This window comes from Callospermophilus lateralis, chromosome 7 (assembly GCF_048772815.1).
Source record: "Callospermophilus lateralis isolate mCalLat2 chromosome 7, mCalLat2.hap1, whole genome shotgun sequence".
Taxonomy (NCBI): domain Eukaryota; kingdom Metazoa; phylum Chordata; class Mammalia; order Rodentia; family Sciuridae; genus Callospermophilus; species Callospermophilus lateralis.
In genome coordinates this window covers 121,816,720-121,835,576 of record NC_135311.1, presented here as the reverse complement: position 1 = coordinate 121,835,576, position 18,857 = coordinate 121,816,720, and the positions used below count along the sequence as shown (strand labels likewise).

Sequence of the window (18,857 nt, the reverse complement as noted above, 5' to 3'; positions counted from 1 at the left end):
CACAATCCTTTCTGCTTGATTTACAGTTCTACCTCCCAAAGGAACGACTTCCACTTGTCAAAATCTAAGGAGGATAACCTCAAGCTCCTTGTCCTTGGGCCTGTCCCCTCCCTGCGTTGCAAGCCCTGAGTTGTGGTCTGCTCCAGGTGCAAACTAGCTGGCTCCTCCTCCCACAGCCCGGCGGCCCCGGGCGGGCACAGCCGTGGGGCGGTACAAAAGGCGGCCCCGCCCCGTGCTCCTCACTTGACTTTGTGTCCGGCAGCGCGGAGCCAGGAGGCGGAGGGCAGCCCGGGCCCAGCCCACACCCCTCACCAGGTAGGGAGCTCCTCTGCTCAGAGGCAGAGGGTGCAGACGGAGAAGGAGCAGGGAGAGGGACGGGCAGGCGGGGGCCAGACGGTGCCAGAGAGAGGCACAGTGGGGAGGGACAGGGGGACACCACGGGGTGTGGGGAGGGGTTGGGAAGGCTCAGGACCCAGGTCAGGGACAGGGAGGGGCGAGAGACCTGGTGCAGGAGAGAGGACCTGGGGCGCAGGATGAGAGCCGCGCGGGGCCCCACGAATGCCCCCACCCCGTGTCCTGGTCCTCGAAGGTCCCTGTGCAGGTCAGGCAGGGGCTCCTCTCCGTGCCCAGGTCCCTCCCCAACATAAGCCAAGTCACAAAGCCTTGGTTCCCTGCCCTGCGGGTCCTGCCTGGGGACTAGCAGCCGGGGTCCCCACCTGTCGCACCTCCTTGGTTTCGCGACTCCAGGAAGCGGGGGTGGGGTGACCCTTGGTGTGCCAGGGGCCTCTGATGCCGCCGCCTCTGACCCTGCCCTCTGCCCTCTCCGGCCCAGGAGGCACCATGTGGCGCTGTCCCTCGGGGCTGCTGCTGTTGCTGCTGCTGGCTGGCCAGGGAGCCCTGGGCGCCCGGCGGGGTCGCTGGCGCCGGGAGCTGGCCCCGGGTCTGCACCTGCGGGGCATCCGGGACGCGGGCGGCCGGTACTGCCAGGAGCAGGACATGTGCTGCCGTGGCCGCGCTGACGACTGTGCCCTGCCCTACCTGGGCGCCACTTGTTACTGTGACCTCTTCTGCAACCGCACCGTCTCCGACTGCTGCCCTGACTTCTGGGACTTCTGCCTCGGCGTGCCGCCCCCCTTCCCTCCCATCCAAGGTGGGCCCCAAGACCACCAAGAGGGCAGTCACCCTGTCAGCCCCAGGCCCAGCAAGCCGCAGGAGCAAGGCTGGTGCCTGGACATTTCTAGGGGAGGCTTTTCAGTGTCTGGGAAAGAGACCCTTCCCACAGGAGGGAAGTCCCTCTTGTGGTCTAACTTGACTCTCTCTAGTAAGACTGAAAGAAAAGCTGCCCCCGGGGAAGGGCAGGCAGCCTCCAGTCCTTTCTCCCAGTCCTGTCCAACTGGGGAAGGTGCTGGCCCGCCCCGCTGACTCACGCTTGGGCCGATAGAGCACACAGGGGTTGGCCAGGGTCACCTCAGCCACTCTGCCTTTGCTCAGGATTCCATACCTCTGAGACAGGTCATACCTGGGAGGTGGGTCAGATCTCTTTCTGCCTTCAGCCTTCGGCTTTCATCACGTTCTTTTCCATGCACTGGCCTTTAGGAGAAGCTCTGGAATCCCCTCCCATGGTGCGGTGCCGTGGGGGCTCTGAGCAAGGAGGCTGCACACAGGGGTTGCTATCCCAAAGTGCTGTGTTATCTTAAGGGCATTGCTTGCCTTCTCTGGGCCTCACCATCCCCACCCCAATTCTATGCCCCAACTTATTTAAATGGCAAAGGATCCCAGGAATGCTGTGGCTGGCCTCCAAGTGAAGCAAGAGGGATTCGCGTTGGAGTCATTGAATAACTTCCCATGTAGAAGTTGGTGTGGGCCCCAGGAGATGTCTTTCCCCCGACCCTGGGGCACTGGGGTTTGAACCCAGGGGTGCTCTGCCACTGAGCTACATCCCCGGCCTTTTTTAATTTTTAATTTTGAGACAGAATTTCACTAAGTTGCCCAGGCTGGCCTTGAACTTGCCATCCTCCTGCCTCAGCCTCCTGAATTGCTGGGATTTCAGGCTGGGCCACAGCAACGGGCAGGGGATGTCTGAGTTATAGTTTGGCTTTAGTTTCGGGGGGAGTTGGGGTCGGCGTGTGTGTATGTGAGGTGACCTGGGGGAGGGCGTCGAGGGCTCCTGACCCTCTGGTGGCCACCTCAGCGTTCTCTGTTTCCGGTTCCCTTCTCTTTCCGTCCTCCAGGATGCGAGCACCGGGGGCGCGTCTATCCAGTCTTTGGGACCTACTGGGACAACTGTAACCGCTGGTGAGTGGGTGGGGCCTGGAGGGGCTGGGCTCCTGAGCCTCGTGGCCAACAGGCTTGGTTAAAACCCCTCTCCGAGCCTCAGCTGCTCATCTGTAACGTGGGCATTTCAGCCGTGACCGCCCCTGCCAGCTCTCACCCTGGCATTCCAACACACTCCCAGGAGCAGTCGGCCCTAGTGCCACCCCCAGTCCTTCCCGCCCTCCTGGTTGGGCTGGGCTACCGCCCCTCCCAACGTTCTTGCTGTCATGGGAGAGTCCCAGGAGGGGACGGGACGCCAGGAAGGAAACCTCTGGCTGCAGCATCCGCTGCCCTGGGCGGACGGGTCAGGGATGGCCGGGCGGGCAGCCAGCCAGCTGCACAGGGCCTTCCCCGGAATGCGGCCCTCCGCTCCCCCTGCCCACCACCCCTGGCAGGAGGAGGAGGGGTCCCTGTCGGGAAGTGGGAAGGGTCCCTGGGAAGTGAAGGCCACCCTGGAGAGGGGAGGCGGGGCACTGGCTCCGCCCGGCCTCTGCCTGGGTCTGGGAGGCCCCAGGGAGAAGGAGACTTTTTGGAATGCGCTGCACATAAGCTGTTTCCATTGCCTCACGGGGTGAGGGGTGCCTGGGTCACGGGGGAGCAGGACTCTGGGGTGTGCTCAGAAGCGGGAGGCAGGCCCCAGGACTCTGCGGGTCCTGGTGGGGTGGACACGGAGGGGTTAACACTCTCCCGTGTCCCAGGTCCCCTCTGGAATGTTGGGACCTGCTGCCATCAGCCCTGTCTAGACCTGCTTGGGCAGCCCTGGGGCGCAGGAGGCAGGACAGGAGAGCGCTGACCGACCCCTGCCGGCCCCTCAGGACTGCTCAGGTGGCACGTTCCCAGCACCTCACAAGGGGCAGTGGGCGCCCTGCAGGCTGCCCACACCTCAGGGGAGCTGCCAGAGGGCCCAGCGGCTGCTGCCCGCTGCGCAGAGGGGACAGAAGGACAAGGGCCGCCCTGCCCCCACGGGACACCTCCAGCGCTCTGAGCGCCACCCACTCGGCTCTGGCCTGGAGATCCAGCCATACTGGGGCTTGGCTCCCCTTGAGGCTCCTTATAAGGTGACATTGGAGGCGGGTGCCTCGGGCTGGCTTGGAAGGATCAGCATCTTGTATCAGCAAAGTTACCAGCTCGTAACAGCATCACAGAGTGCACAGCATCCCACCCTCAGTCCACACCGCGTCCCCACAGACCTACTGCGCCACAGGCACCATGCTGGGCCCACTAGGCGCAGCCAGAAAGTGACCCAACAGTCCTTGTCCCACAGGAGCTTCTAGGCTAATGGTGAAGGACATGAAAAAACCCACAAATATATATAAAAATACAAGCTGCTCCAGATGTTAGGGGGAAAGAGGGGATGATGGGGATCCTTGTGTAGGGTCAGAGGGAAGGAGGAAGGCGCTCTGAGGAAGGGACATTTCTACTGACCCCAAGGAGTGGGTAGGAGACAGGACCAGCAGCCCTGGGCCAGGCAGGGAACGTGCTTGTGGGAAGACTGGGAGCTAGGAGTGGCTCTAGGAGGTCAGCCACGTTCCACGGACTCCCAGCTGGGCCGAGGAGTCCTGGGTGTCCCGAGTGTCACAGGAAGCCTCCTGGAGAGCCCACGGTCTGGCTCACTTTGCTCACAGGCCTCTGACTTCAGAGCAGGCAGGAGATGGAAGGGGCGGGGGCAGCGAGGCAGGGACTTGGCCAGGAAGCCCTTGTCCAGGCCCAGGTGAGCGGTGAGCAGGGCCTGGGGCAGGTTGGCAGCAGCGGAGGGGCGAGGGTCCCCTGGGTTCCTGAAGTGCCATCCCCAGAGCCTGCCGATGGGGACTGCGAGGGACACGGCTGACCCTGCGGCATTTGGATCTGAGCAGCTGGGTGCTGTGTTCTGAGCTGAGGATCCTGGGAGGGGCGGCCGGGGGAAGGCCATTTGGTTATTTTAAATCCGGGATGCCTTTGCTCATCCCGAGGTGTCAGGGGGTCAGCTGGATGTGAGTCTGAAGCCCAGGAGAAGGGGGGCTGGGGTTCCTGTGAGAACAATCATAGTCCAGAACAATTCTGAGCACCTAGGCGGGCCAGCCCTGGGCTATGTACTTTACGAGCTGTTACTTAATCCCTGGAAAGTGGACTATTATTATCCTGCTTTACAGACAGGACCCTGAGGGAGAGAGTTTAAATAACTTTCCTAAATTCACACAAGGAGGCGGTGAGGATTGGAACCCAGGATTGGAACCCCAGAATCTGCTCACTCTTAGCCCCCTCACTGTACTGCCTCCGTCTCTCGGTCACTCAACAAGTATTTATTGGGTGCCCGCTATGAGCTTAGTCTCTGAAGATGCCAACCAATACCTGCCCCCAAGGGTCTTAGGAAATGGGTACAAACCATGTCAGCTGTAGGGTGTCAGGTGTTGGTGACCTGCCAAGGTAAACAGTAAGGCAGGGAAGAGGGACAGGAAGTATGGAGGATACTGAATTGTAAGATAGGGTGACCAGGTTGGGCCCAATGGTGCACACCTGTAATCCCAGCGGCTGGAGAGGCTGAGGCAGGAGGATCGCGAGTTCAAAGCCAGCCTCAGCAAAAGCGAGGCTCTAAGCAACTCAGTGAGACCCTGTCTCTAAATATAATTTGAAATAGGGCTGGGGTGTGGCACAGTGGCTGAGTGCCCCTGAGTTCAAGCCCTAGTACCTCCCCCAGACAAAAAAAAAAAAAAAAAAGATAGGGTGGCCAGAAGAGGCTTCCCTGAGAAGGAGACATTTGACTGAAGATTTGGGGAAAATGAGAGTGGGCCATAGGGAGGTGGGAGGAAGGGCAGCTCAAAGGCCCTGGGGCAGGAGTAGGGGCTGTGTGAGCATGCAGCCTCGCTGGAGCCTTGGAGGGAGGGGGTCAGAGAAGGGACAAGGGGACAAATGGTGCAGACCTTGTCGTCACCTGAGGACTTTGGCTCGCGTTCTGTGATGTGAAGCCAATGGAGGGTTTGGGCAGAGGCACGGCATGACTTAGGTTTAGCAGGACGGCTCTGTGGCTGTGTTAAAAATATCCTGGGGGGATGTGGGGTAACAGGGCAGGTTAAGGAACAATGAGGCCGAGCGGTAATCCCGGGGAGAGCGGTGGCTGCTGGACAGGGTGGTTTGGAATCCGGGTGTGTGTTCAAGGTAGACGGAGGATTGGCCCATGGCTGGATCAGCAGGCGGGAGAGCGTCAAGGACTCGTCCCGGGAAGGGTGAGCTGGGCGCTGTGAGAAGTAAGGTCAGGATTTGTGCTGTGGAATGTTAGTCTGGGCTGCTGGCAGGTGCCCACCGGGTGTGGAGTGGCAGTGAGGCCCGTGACTCTGGAGATCAGGCCGTGAGCTGGGCAGTGGCCACAAACTTGAGAACTGTGAACTCAAAGTTGGCACCGAAGCCACCAGGCCGGGTGGGAGGGTCTGAGGGTCCTCCCACGGTGGCCAGTACCGAATCCCAGGCCCACACTGACCCGGAGGCCACGTCCCCGCAGAGTCCCCAGCCCCCCACTCACTCTCCTTCCCTCCTGTCCTTGTCAGCACCTGCCAGGAGAAGGGGCAGTGGGAGTGTGACCAGGAGCCGTGCCTGGTGGACCTGGACATGATCAACGCCATCAACCAGGGCAACTACGGGTGAGGAGCCTGCACGCCCCCCGCAGGTACCTGTGCTCCGCCGAGATCCTCACCGAGGCGGGCACACGGCACCCCTCTGGCCAGGAGGCACCCCTCCCCTCACAGGGACGTGGGGGGAGGCCTCTGAGTCCCTCCGTCCCCTCTCCTTCAGGTGGCAGGCTGGGAACCACAGTGCCTTCTGGGGCATGACGCTGGACGAGGGCATTCGCTACCGCCTGGGCACCATCCGCCCATCTTCCTCTGTCATGAACATGAACGAGATCTATGTAAGTCCACCCTTGCCTGCAATGCCAATCTGCAATCTGTGCCCTGCTCCTACAAGGGCTCAGACCTGTCCCCTATTATCAGGCTGTCTGTCCCTAAGTAGATCACTGCCCTCTCTGGGCCTTAGATGTGCTGCACGAGAGGTGCTGGGCTCAGAGCTGAGCTGTGTGGTCCCAGCTTGGTCCCTCCTGCCTCCTCAGCCTGGGAAAAATGTTGTTGGATCCAACAGAGCTGGGCCAGGGCCCCAGGGCCAGGAGGTCACCTTGGTATTTTAGGAAAGGAAGGACTGACGCTCTTCCAGCTCTGGCCAGAGAGCAGCAATTCTTGGAACAAATGCGGACTCAGCAGAATCCCTAGGGAGGAGGGGGTTTCTCCCTCCCACCAGTGGGACCCTCTGGGGGAGGAAGAGATGGGAACCAGGCCCCGGGCGGTCACAGGATGAGGAGGGGGAGCTTCGTGCAGCAGGACTGGGCTGGAGCACACCCGGAGGGTCTTTCCATCAGCGGCAGGCAGGGGAGACACAGAGGCTGGCCCTTCCTGCAGAGAGACCTTGGCCCAAGGCTGGGGTGACCAGCCCCTACCCTGCCTTACTTCTCCGGGCCTCTGGTTATTTTCTGCCTGGTGCTGTTTGTCTTGGCCGCCTGCCTGGTCACGGGACGCGGCTGCTTCTTCCCTCCCCTGCCCTCTGGGGCTTGGAGGCCAAGGCCCTGCAGGAAGGAGGGTGTGGTAGATCAGAAGGGGCAGAAGGAAAGGGCAGGGGTTGGCAATGGAAAGTGGACGATCCCCGTGGGGCCACTTCCCCGGTCCGGCCTCAGCGCCTCACCTGTAAAGCGGCAGAGAGGCGCTAATGGCGCCTGGGTCTTCCACTCACCTTGGAGGTGGAGGCAGCTGGAGTCTCATGCCACAGGAGGCCCTGGCTCCAACTGCGGAAGGGAGGCCCCGGATTCTCCTGAGGGACAGGCCACTCTGGGGCAGGCGGCAGACAGGGCCACCTTTGCCTTGCAGACGGTGCTAAACCCAGGGGAGGTGCTGCCCACGGCCTTCGAGGCCTCCGAGAAGTGGCCCAATCTGATCCATGAGCCGCTGGACCAGGGCAACTGCGCAGGCTCCTGGGCCTTCTCCACGGCAGGTGAGTCTGAGGGCAGGGCTAGCCCGGGGGGAAGGCGAGCCAGGGCCTGGCCCTGACGGCCCCTCTGCTTCCCCAGCTGTGGCATCTGATCGGGTCTCAATCCATTCTCTGGGACACATGACACCAGTCTTGTCGCCCCAGAACCTGCTGTCCTGTGACACCCACCACCAGCAAGGCTGCCACGGTGGGCGTCTTGACGGTGCCTGGTGGTTCCTTCGACGTCGAGGGTATGCAGCAAGGGGCTGGCGGGGGAGTGGGCAAGGCACCTGTGGGCAGGGCCTGGGCCATGCGCACCACATCACTGACCCTGTTCCCTTCTGCTGTCCCCCCAGGGTTGTGTCTGACCACTGCTATCCCTTCTCGGGTCGTGAGCGGGATGAGGCTGGCCCTGCGCCCCCCTGCATGATGCACAGCCGGGCCATGGGTCGGGGTAAGCGCCAGGCCACTGCCCGCTGCCCCAATAGCCATGTCCATGCCAATGACATCTACCAGGTCACTCCTGCCTACCGCCTGGGCTCCAATGTAAGTCTGCACACGGGTGAGGGGGCAGAGGCAGAAGAGCTGGGGGTGACCAGGGGCCAGAGCCTCACTCTTGATGGGGCCTCTCCTGCCCAATCTCCTCCCTCCAGGAGCAGGAGATCATGAAGGAACTGATGGAGAATGGCCCCGTCCAAGGTGAGTGTTCTCTGCCCCGGCTCTGGAAGCTGGTGTCTGCTGGAGGCTAGGTACGGTGGCCCAGGAGGTCTCTACGGCACTGAGCAGCAAGTGCAGTGAGGCCAGGCGTGAGGCTTGTCCCCTCCTCACAGGCAGGCCCCGGATGGAGTCTTGCAGGGCGAGGTCCCGGTGTCTGGGCACATGGAACAGCAGCAGGTCCTACGCTGGAGGACTAAGTGGGACCTCCCTTGATCTCTGCCCACAGCGCTCATGGAGGTTCACGAGGACTTCTTCCTGTACCAGGGTGGCATCTACAGCCACACGCCCGTGAGCCTGAGCAGACCCGAGCAGTATCGCCGACACGGGACCCACTCGGTCAAGATCACGGGGTGAGAGACTCGTGGGCAGAGGGAGACTGGGGACAGCAGGGCTTGCACTGGGGACCTGCTTTGAGTCCCTGTGACCTCTACCAGGTCAGGACTGCTTCCTGTGCTTCAAAAGGAGGAAAACGAGGCTCAGGAAGAGGAGGCGCTTGCTCTGAGTCACAGGGAGAGTGGGAGCTTTTAAGAGCTCTAGAAACCATTCCTTCCTTAGACAGTGATAAAACAGCCCTGGGGACAAAACGACAGACAAGGTTTCAAGAGTTGCTCAGCTTCTCCCACCTCAGCACCTGTCCCAGCTCTGGCAGGCACAGGAATCGGGGCAGGTCACTCCCCCAGACCTCAGTTTCCCCCTCTGAAACCACAGGAGACGGTGGGATCACTGGTTTCAGTCCTCAATGAAAGGTCCACTAAAGGAGTGTGCTTGCAGGGAGTCTGGGGTCTCTAAGGTGCCCACACCCTCCAGGTCTTTTCCTCCAGTCCCTGGTAGGTACCCCTCTTTGGCTGCAAGGGAGGAGAGGCAGATGTGTGAGGTCCCACCACGTGGGGCCCTGGAGGACCAGGTCCACCTTCTCTTCTTTTGTCTCCCCCTTCCCCTATACCCTTGGTGTCTCCCCCAGCTGAGCTTGGGCACACAGACTCACAGATGGGGGGCGGGGCTGAGGGGAGGCAGAGAGGGACAGAGAGTCCCCAAGTCCTAAGAGTGTTGCTCACAAAGCAAAAAGGGTTCCCGCCCCCGAGAGCGGGTCAATCAGCTCCCTTGCCCCTCCCGCTCTGCCAGGTGGGGAGAGGAGCGGCTGCCCGACGGAAGGACGCTCAAATACTGGGTGAGTCCCGCGCCCGACTGCTGCCTCTCCCCTGCTCCCTCTTCGCCCTCTCCCCTCCCCTCCTCACCGCGCTTCTTATTCCCAGACCGCGGCCAACTCATGGGGCCCGTCCTGGGGTGAGAGGGGCCACTTTCGTATCGTGCGAGGCGCCAACGAATGTGACATCGAGAGCTTCGTGCTGGGCGTCTGGGGCCGCGTGGGCATGGAGGACATGGGTCATCACTGAAGTTTCAGGCACTAAGCCAGGCCCGGCCCTGGGGTCCCCATGGGGCGGCCGCAGAAGAGCCCCTAGCTCACCCTCCGGGGCGGCCCCTGGCGCAGGCGGGCGCCTGGTGCTAATCCCCGCGGGGAGCCTGATCTGCTGACACAGCGCCCGGCCTGGGAGCGGGGGCAGGCGAGGCTGGCGAGCCCCAGACCTCCCAGCGGGGATGAGGCAGGGCCTGGCCGGCAGGAGGGGGCCTGAGACCCTGGGCCCCTGGCACTCCAGCCCAGATCACAGAAGCCAGGACACCCCCAATCTCCAGCCCCACTACCCCACCCCACTCCTGTATTCTTGTTTTTCAGAGGTATTTATTTTTCTTTTCACTGTTTTAAAATAAAACCAAAGTATGGATGACTACAGTATCTTGACCCTCCAGGGTGGAACGCCTGGCCAGCTGGGGATGGGACTTAGCTAGAGGGCAGAAGGGACTGCCTGAGCCCTGGCTGGTTGGTCCGGGTGGGTGGAGTAGACATCTTAGTCTCCATTCAGTCCTAATCGTCAGTGCCCTGGGCAGTGACCCACTGGGAGGCCGGAGAGGGATGGCATGGCCTTTGGCCCCGGGAATATGGAGACCATGGGAACCACCTTTCAGACGCTGACTCAGCCCTGCCTGTAGGGGCAGCCGGCCCACCAATCAGCAGAGCTGGCGCCAGGGCCCAGCGGGCAAGGGGGGCACAGCCCCACAGTGCTGGGACCTCTGTCTCTGCAGATCATCTTCTCCAAGCCACCGAGGCCAGGGAGCTGTCACCTTCCCTCCTCCTGGGTCAAGCTCAGCCTGCCTAGGCGCCCTCTTAGCCCCTCACCTCCCCAGGCTCCCAATGCCAGCAAAATACACCCCGACCTCTGCCTGACTCTCAGGACCTGCCAACCACTGTGCGGCACCAGTGTCTTCACCCTGTGCCCAGGCAGCTCCAGCGTCCCCACTGCTCCTCAGATGGTTAGAACACGTGTGGACTGCCAGGCGCCGCACTCTGCTGCTCCCCGGTCCAGATGCCCTTCCATGCCGCCTCCCAGGCCCACTCCTATTTCTGTCAATTCCAGGTTCCCTCATTCAAGCAGTCGCCTACTAGGTACGTCCCGTGGGGGACTATTGATAGAGGCCATCTGCTGTACATCCCCCCAAGCCACCCCAAATCCACAGGCATGGATGGGACACCCCTTCCAGCCACAGAGCCGGAGGCTGCCCTCCACTTCATGTTCCACTCATCCGAGTGTCACCTGCCTCCCCCACTGGCCCGAAGTTCCTGAGGGCAGTACAGTGGGTCCTGGCCCCCAAGCGGGCTGCCCAGGGATAGGGGCAATTCGGTTTGGGGAATGACTGAGTGGCTGTGACCCATCTTTCCCTCCAGTTACTTCCCGCCCAAGACTGCGGCAGCCTGGTCCCTGGGGCACAGGTGCCAGCTGCGCCCTTCCTTCCTGGAGCCCCGACCCTGGGCCTGGGGGCGGGGTGGGGCGTCCCCGAGAGCAGGGTGGAAGGCGGGTAGTCACGGCCTCACTGCGGGCAGGTGGCGGGGTCCTCCTCCAGGGGCCCTGGAGCCCCTCTGCGCGGCGGGCCGCGTCCCCCGGGCATCGCCTGAAAGGAATGCGGCGCGCGATCGGCGGCCGCCTGGGTCTCGCTTCCCGTTGGCCAGGCCGTCCCGAGCCGGCTCCTCCGCCCGCCCACTCGTCCCCCAGGATCCGGCCGCCGCGGCCTGGGGACGACTCCGGGGCAGGGGCCGAGGAGGACCACCCCTCCGCGCCTCCGGCTCCAGGACGCGCCCCGCTGGAAAAAACCCGCTCCGGGGCCGCGGGCCGGGGCCAGGCTGGAATTTTCTACGCCGACCTCGGGCGGAAGCTGCGGGGCGGGGAGGGAGCGGGGGCGCGGCGGTCCCGGCTGAGTCGCCCGCCCGCCCGCTCCTCTCCCGCAGGCAGCGCCGAGGCTGCCGAGGCCTTGGCAGGTGCCGCGTGTCCTCGGCCGGCCGCCCCGGTGCTCGGAGGCCGATGGTGGTCGCGAAGAGTGAGGCAAACCTCAGGCGTCCCCAGCCGCCTTCCTCACTGCCCTAGAGTCAGCCAGTAAGGAAACCCTGGCACTGCGGTCTCCAGCTGTGTGTCCCGGAGCTAATTCCCTCCTTCTCTGGGCCGGGGGCGCCGGTCCTGAGACAAAACTGGGTTTGCATCTCTGCAGTTAGACCCACACCGACTCTGTGTAATATCAGATCGTTCACGGGGTGACTCTATTCACATCCCTCCTGGGGTTGGGGGGCGATTAAATGACAAAGCACCTAAGCATTTAGCTCGGTGCTTGGGACCTTTTTAAAGGCTCAATAAATAGTAACAGTTCTGATCATTTCAAGGGATTGAACTTGATCAAGTAAGTTTTCATAATGAGCTAAACATTTAGGAAGAGCTTGGCTACAGGTTTCTGCCAACGTTATTGTTCTGAATACTTTATGCCTACAATCTTGTTTAAGCCTTGAAAGTTTTCTTTATTAGGAACAGAAGTTTAGTGGTTGAGACAAGATGCAGACCCAGGTCATCTAAATCCTCATAGTCATCAGCTCTGTACTAATGGAACTAGTTAAGATTGATAATGATAGTCCAATGCTCCTCCCCAAGACCTTTCCCTAACTGAAAAACTCTTACTCATCCTTCAAAACCCAGCTTAAATGTCCCACCTCTCCAAACTGTTTCTTGGCACCCATCTTCGTGACCTCTAGGGACCCTGGCATAGCATAGAGGGAGTGCCTGTTACAAATTTCTCATGGAGCCTGGCACAGTGACACACACCTGTAATCCTAGTAGCTCAGAAGGCTGAGGCAGGAGGATTTGAGTCGAAAGCCAGCCTCAGTAATTCAGTGAGGCCCTAAGCAACTTAGCAAGACCCAGTCTCAAAATACATTATTTTAAAAGGGGGTGGGGATGTGGCTCAGTGGTTAAGCATCCCTGGGTTCAATTCACAATACAATAAGATAAAATAAAATGAAATAAAACTCTCCCACAAAAGAATGGGCAGATTTTTCCCCCCTGAGCCTCATCCTTTCCTAGCTACTGAATATCCCACTTGGGCATTAATTCTGGTCTCCTGTTGGGCCCTGCAGGCTCCCAAAGCACCTGACTCTATTCTCCCAGGGGCTGCAAAGTTACCTCACTAGTGCGATGCCTCACATCTTCCTAGTATCTTGCCAAGCCTCATCCCTGCCTGGCACCCATGAAGGGAAAGGAATCCGTGTCCCCTGAGCCTGCCCCGGGCCAAGTGCTCCACACGTCAGCTCGCTCCCATTACTCACCCCTCTGTGGGGAAGTGCAATCTCAGGGATACCCAATGCCACCAGCAAGGTGGCTCCGAGAGCCCGGGAGGGGCAGACTTCCAGACAACGAGGAGGGCTGGTGGGCAGCACAGCTGGAACCAGGGTGCCCAGTCCTGCCAGGACGTGGTCTCTCTGCCTCTGCCTCTCCCTCTTCCTGTCTCTCTAGATTTGTCTGCCCAGAGGAAAGCCACTTGGCCAATGATGGGAGCCTCAGCGCAGCCATTTTCTGGGGCGTCTGCTGATTAACGTGGCTCTAGTCAGTGTCCACTTGTTGGCCAGTCGCTGTGCCCAAGGTCAAGATCATGGAAGTCATGATGGCCCTTGTGGAATCAGTGTCTGGGGGAAGGAGGGACGCTGGGCGGATGGCACAGGGACTGCTGCCCTCCACCTGCCAGGTGAGGCGACGGAGGCTCAGGTGTGACTTGTCAGCTTGCACAGCCCCTAAGTAGTAGAGCTCGATGCAGACCCAGACCCCACTGCTTTCCGCTGACCTTGACACTCTGAGTGAGGGCTTCCTCCCCCAGCTGCTCCCACAGAGCTCTCCCCTGGGCCCTGGAGAGGCCTTTTCTAGAATCCCTCTGGCTTGTGAAGATGCAGAGGCAGTCTCTTTTCCAGGGGAGACAAGGTCGAGTCCTAGCAGACCTTCAGGGGCCATCCTGCCTCGTCCCTGGGATGGGATGAGGCAGGAGACAGAACACACTGGCTGGTTTATCCATCAGAGTTGGGTGCCGGGCGAGTTGTCCCAAAGACACACACTGCAGGAGAGGATGGCCCCTACCCCCCTTTACAGGGAGGGAGCTGAGGCTGGGCATGGGCGCGGGAGAAGGTGAAGTGACTTGCCCGGGGACACGTTATTAGTGTCCAAGCGATGTGTGTGATATTGTGACACACCTGTTTTTTGACGTTGTCCATGGATCCTGGTTCAAAACTCCCTCCCTGAGGCCAGCCACAGAAACTCCTGTCTTCCCTGCCGTTCTGTCCCACCTCCAGGCGCAGACTCTGACCTGCCCTCATCCTACGGCAGGTCAGAGACCCTTCTCCTTACAGAGGGGAGCTGCCCCAATCCCGGGGAGGAGGGCTGCACAAGAAGGACTCAGAGGCCAAGCCTGTGAGCATCCGAGATGCAGGGAAGCCTCCCTGGGGATCCAAAGAGACCGAGCTCGGGAGCCTCCCTCCTTAGCCAGGCCCTAGGCAACTTGGCAAGACCCTGCCTCCAAAAGTAAAATAAAATAATGAAAAGGACTAGGGATGTAGCTCAGTGATGAAGGCCCATGGGCTCAGTTCTCAGTGCCAAAATAGATAAATAACAGCATAATAAATAAGAGTGTGTGTGTGTGGGGGGGGGGGGGTCTTGGGGTGTGATTCCTCAACCTGTGAGATCTGATGCCATCTCCAAGTATGGGTGTCCAGACTGAACTGGACAGAGGATACCCCCTGGTGTCCCTGCTGCACAATGGCTTGTTTGCTGGCGAGAAGACCCCACGCCTTTTAAGGCCACCGTCTTCTGTGTCACTTGTCACAGAAGTGACACAGAGTGTATGGCAGGAGACCTGAGTCTGGTCACACGGCAGCCTTTGTTTCCCCTAAGCCGCGTCCAGGTGTCGGTCAGCTCTGTGGCTTGTACCCAGACAGGGGCTTTGGCTTCCAACTTCACAGACGGCTGGGACCTGAAGTCTGGGACTCTTTTCTGTTGGCGATTGAGCCACATCCTCAACCCTGGGGAGGGGGGTAGCTGTGCAACGCTCCGATGGCCTTGACCTGGGGCTGCAGGGAAGTGTCAGGGTCTGCAGAGGGGGAGCAAATCCCTGCTCATCTTGTAGAGTCAAGTTCCAAAGCCACCTCCTCTGAGAAATCCCTGCCTTCCCTGGACAGTCATCGTTCAGATATCCCGCCCCCAGTCTCTGTGTCACCTTCCGGCACTGCAGACCTCCCATGTCCCCCTCCCTCCTGACGCAGGTTTCTCAAGAATTGGGCTGGGACACACCCTCCGCCCTCAGGATTACGGAGGCTTCGCTGGAAGAACGCGGGGCGTGAAATCACAAGGTGCCCCCAGAGGGCGGCGCCCGGGTAGCAGCGCCCCCTGGTGGCGGAGTCCGCGCGTCGTGGCTGCGCAGAGGAGAAGCGGAGGCACCTGCGCAGGTTCCCAGACCCGAGCACCTACCGTTTACCGCGGGTTTTATGCACCTTCCCGGACTGAGTCATCGCGGCTCTTGTGACATTGCCTCCATTTTGACTCCCGTCTCCCCCCAGCACACCCACGCCCGGAAGGAGACCTGTCACTCAGAGCCAGTTAGACCCGGGTTCAAGTTCCAGTTCCTCTGGCCTCCCCGAGCTCACTTTCCACTCTGAACCTGTTTCCCGGTCTGTAAAATGGGAACAGTGATTTCTATGATCTCTTTGTAGAAATGGCTCTAGCTTGAGGAATTCCCTAAGAATGAGGAAAAAGGAAGACACGCTTATCCCCAAGAGCTAAATTAAGAAATGGGTACCTAAAGGGTGACAGCAGAGATGCGCAAGTCTCCCCAGAGGGCCAGGCTTACTCTGGGACCCGCGGAAGCTGACCGGCATCCAGTGAAAGCATTAACCCATCACCCCAAGACGCTGAGAGGCAGCCCTGGGCAGCAGACCTGTGGTCAAGCTGAGCCTTGGGTTGAGGTGGTACTGGTGACAGAGACCTGGCTGTGGTGGGATCCCTGAGCCAGAGTCTAATGAGTGAGCTGGGGTGAGAAAGAATGGGGCACAGGGTCCAGTGTTGGGGGCAGTGCACGCTGCCTCTGGGCACTCGGAGTCAGTGATTTTTAAAAACCCATGCCAGCCTGCGCCCCTCAGGGTCTCCACGGGACACAGATGGCGAGTGCTAATTAGGAGAATTTGGGCAGAATTTATTTTCAAAAAGACTCATGAGAAAGCAGAGTGTAGGGGGTCACAGGAGAGTACAGGACCCTGGGGCCGGCAGCAGCATGTTTGTCACTTCCATTAGGCCTGCAGGACCAAGCCAAGGGAGAGGCCACTTGACTCCGAAGGAGAGAGTCTCTGAAGGCAGAGGCGACCTGCCTTGGGGAAGCAGGGGATAAAGACCTCACCTCCCTCTCATCCCTCCCTCTCCTGTGGGCTCCACATTGATCCCAAGTTCACAGGAGGCTGGAGGGCAGCGGACTGCAGCTGCGAACTTTCTAAGTGAACAAGAAATAAAATGTCTGTCTTTATAAAACCATGCTTTTCTTGGGGTCTTTATAATAGCAGCTTAACCCATAAACTGGGCAAAACACTCAGGAAGGGAAACATCTGCCAGAAATCTACGGTAATTGTGAATTTATATGTATTTGGCAGCACATATTTATCTTGGTGAAACATATAAAGCCAATCTGGAGGAATTGCAGGGAGAAAGTGAGAAATCTATAAACAAAGAGGGAAATTTTAATTAAACTTTCTTAAACCAATGGATCAAGTAACAAAACATTGGTAAGGACACATAAGTTTGAACAATGTAATTAAGGATGTTGGTCCATCAGATAAATATAAACTTTGCAATGCCCCCAATAGAAAACCCACTGTTTTTGAGCTGATGTGCAACATTTTTAAAAATACTGCATACTCGGTAATAAAGGAAGTCTGAAATATTTTCAAAGAATCAATATAGGGCCAGTGGTGTAGCTTGGTGATAGAACAGAGTGCTTGCCTTGCATGCTCAAGGCCCTGGCTTCAATCCCCAGCACTGAAAAAAGAAAGGAAGGAAGGAAAGAAAAGAAAAAAAATCAATATTAGTATATCACTTTTAAATTTTTTTTTAATACTACAATTGAACCCAGGGGTGCTTAATCACTGAGCCACATCCCCAACCCTTTTTGTATATTATTTTTAGACAAGGTCTCAAGAAGTTGCTTAGGGCCTCGTTAAGTTGCTGAGGCTGGCTTTGAACTCATGATCCTCCTGCCTCAGCCTCCTGAGCCACTGGGATTACAGACATGTGCCAACACGCCTGGCTCCATCACATTCTTTTTTATCCCAATAATAAAATTAGAAATCAACAATAAAAAGTTGGCCAAGGAAATCCAATATGTTTGGCAACATAAAACTCATTTCTAAATAATTCATGGGGAAAGGAGAAAATTATAAAGAAAATTACAAGATATTTTAAATGGAATAACAATAAGCTAAAGTAGAACTTGGAGGAAAAATTGTAGCCTTCACTGCATTTATTAAAAACAGAAAGAATTGGCAACAAATGAATTAAACATCCAATTCAAAATACTAGGAAGAGATGATCAGAAAACCCAAAGAGAGTAAAAGGAAGAAAACCATAAAGATAAAATAGAAAGTGATGATATAAACAAACAACCAAAAGTTGGGTTGATTTTTTTTTAAAAAGCCTCAATAAAATAAACAAAGCATTACCATGAAATACCCAATATTGGGAACAAAAAGAATATGACCAGAAATGCAATCAAGGTTATAAAAAAAAAAAAAAAAAAAAACACTAGAAAACACCACAGGGAGCTTTGGTTTTGGCAAGATCTGACTAAGATAATATGAAAACCTAGGAAATAAACTTGGAAGAAGTAGCTTGTTTGAAGGGGGAGCAAATAAAAAAAAAAATGATCAATCATGGAAAATTCAAACTGGCACAGACTTTGCAAGAAAAAAAAAAAAAAAGATGTTTAAAGGCTGCTTTAAAAACTGAATCTGGCGTAGTGGCACATGCCTGTAATCCCAGCAGCTTGGGAGGCTGAAATAGGAGGATCCCAAGTTCAAGGCCAGCCTCTGCAACTCGGTGAGACCCTTAAACTAAAAAATAAAAAAGGGCTGCAGGTGTGGCTCAGTGGTAAAGCACCTCTTACTCAATCCCTGGTACCAAAAAATAATAATAAAATAAAAATTAAAAGAAAACAAGGTGGGCTGGGGTATGGCTCGGGGGAGAGCACTTTCTTAGCATGTGTGAGGCCCTGGGTCTGCAGAGAAACGAAAAAAACCCACAAGTGAAATTAAAACGTTGGAGAATGTGACGGGAAGCCATGATCAGGCTCACAGGCATTCTTAGATTATTCCAGAGGACATGGATTAACTTCAGACATTGTTAATGAAACTTGCAGATTAAAAATTTAAGGATGACTAATGAAGGAGAAGGAAAGGAAGGAATTCCAAACCTGTAGAAACAGAGAATGAAGAAAATCCAGTCAGTCCACCACCAGCTAGGAAATAACAAATGAAAGAAGGAAGAAAACCTGGTTGGTTTCTAAGACGATCCTTCCCCATCCTTCCCCGTGCCCTGGTGCAGTCCTCCCCCATAAAGAGCAGGCTGGACTAGTGACCTATTTCTGTCCCATAGGGTCTGGCAGAAGCCAGGGCAGGTTCGAGCAGGGCCCACTTTCTGAGCCCCATGTTCAGAAGGGTTCCATGCTTAATGCTCTGCCCTCTTTGAAATTCTTCACACTATCTTCTTTTCCCCTGCAGGCTGGGGATCCAACCCAGGGCCTGGCACGTGCTGAACGAGCACTCTGCCACCCAGCCACAACCCCAGCTCCTCTCAACACTATTTTAATAAGGGACTCCACAAATTGTGTAGCCTGTCCGGTGTCCTATAGAGAGTTACCAGATAAAATACAGGAAATCCAGGCAAATTTGAATTTCAAGGAAGCAATGAATAATTTTTTAGTGAATGTTGATGTAGACTCTGAATTTTAAATTTAGCTAGGCATCCTGTGTGGGTATTTGCTGAATCTGGTGACCCTGCTAGAAAAGGCCTGTGACTTCCATTTTGATGACACTCTCTCTGGCTCTATCTCTCTTTATCTTGCATCATTCATTCTGGGAAAACCAGGTGGTGAACAGCTCTGGGGAGAGGCTGAGGTGGGGAGGACCTGGAGGCTCCTGCCTCAGCCCTGTGAGTGGATGTGGATCCTCAGCAGGCCCTCCAGATGGCTGCAGCCTTGGCCACAGCTTGACCAAAGTCTCTGAAAGTCTGAGCCAGAATCCCCTAAGTGTAGCCCCCGATTCCCAGCCCTTAGACACTGGATGAGATAATAAACGTTTGTTGTCTGATTTGGGGGGGATTTTTTTCCCCTAGTAATGACTGTTGATAACATACATGGTAAATGGAAAGTACAAATTGGATGGTAGAAATAAATTTTAA

General features: G+C 57.2%; 1 protein-coding gene across 1 annotated transcript; it reads left to right on the top strand.

Moving 5' to 3' along the window:
* The first annotated feature begins 244 nt into the window (after nt 1–244).
* Tinagl1 (tubulointerstitial nephritis antigen like 1) lies at nt 245–9,794 on the top strand. Its single transcript, XM_076860871.2, has 12 exons — nt 245–315; nt 833–1,150; nt 2,232–2,295; nt 5,832–5,924; nt 6,076–6,190; nt 7,194–7,317; nt 7,394–7,544; nt 7,650–7,839; nt 7,947–7,992; nt 8,237–8,360; nt 9,133–9,178; nt 9,264–9,794. The coding sequence occupies exons 2-12, from the start codon at nt 841–843 to the stop codon at nt 9,402–9,404; spliced, it is 1,404 nt and encodes a 467-aa protein (XP_076716986.1). The 5' UTR covers nt 245–315; nt 833–840; the 3' UTR covers nt 9,405–9,794.
* The last annotated feature ends 9,063 nt before the right edge of the window (nt 9,795–18,857 follow it).